This window comes from Myotis brandtii, unplaced genomic scaffold, assembly GCF_000412655.1.
Source record: "Myotis brandtii unplaced genomic scaffold, ASM41265v1 scaffold691, whole genome shotgun sequence".
NCBI lineage: Eukaryota > Metazoa > Chordata > Mammalia > Chiroptera > Vespertilionidae > Myotis > Myotis brandtii.
Genome location: NW_005370704.1, coordinates 749,426 through 750,122, shown reverse-complemented (window position 1 = coordinate 750,122; position 697 = coordinate 749,426). Strand labels below are relative to the sequence as shown.

General features: G+C 69.0%; 1 protein-coding gene across 1 annotated transcript in view; it reads left to right on the top strand.

Annotated features, from left to right (window-relative positions):
• Nucleotides 1-697, top strand: part of ANAPC2 (anaphase promoting complex subunit 2) — a gene marked incomplete at its 5' end in the record, with an annotated part of 29,585 nt that overhangs the window by 22,101 nt on the left and 6,787 nt on the right. The window contains 2 exons of the mRNA XM_014529684.1: nt 53-227; nt 523-642. Coding sequence (XP_014385170.1) covers nt 53-227; nt 523-642 — 295 coding nt within the window. The remainder of the gene's footprint in view (nt 1-52; nt 228-522; nt 643-697) is intronic.

Here is a 697-nt window from a genome sequence, read left to right as displayed (position 1 = left end):
GCCCTGCAGGGCAGCTGCAGCCAGACCTGTGGGCACGTGAAGGGTAGCGTAGCGTCCAGTGGGTGTTCCTCGTCTCAGGCGTGGGCGTGGCCGGCCTCTCCCTGCAGACTTCCCTGACTCCCGGCCGGCCGTGGAGGACCTCAAGTACTGCCTGGAGCGGACTGACCAGCGGCAGCAGCTGCTCGTGTCCCTCAAGGCCGCCCTGGAGACGCGGCTTCTCCACCCAGGTATGGGCCGACCCCCCCCATTGACCTCAGGGCCCAGAACCGGAGGCGAAGAGTCCAGTCTCCCAGCCACCTGCAGGGCCTGGGGGGAGGTGGGTAAGGGGCAGTTTTGGGGGGCCCTTGGGGGTGTTGGCCTGGTGGTGGGGTGGTGCACAAGCCCCTGGCACAGACTGCTTGCTGGGGGGGGGCGGTGGCTCAGATCTCGGGCGTGCAGTCACCTGGCCCCTGCAGGTCCCCTGGCTGGCCGGTGGCCACCCTGGGTGCTGCGGTCACCCTCAGCCTCCTGTCCCGGCTGTAGGCGTCAACACGTGTGACATCATCACCCTCTACATCTCGGCCATCAAGGCGCTGCGCGTGCTGGACCCCTCCATGGTCATCCTGGAGGTGGCCTGCGAGCCCGTCCGCCGCTACCTGAGGTGAGTGCTGGGGCTCCCCCTGCTCCTCTCCTGCAGCCCAGCTCCCGGGCCCTGCTG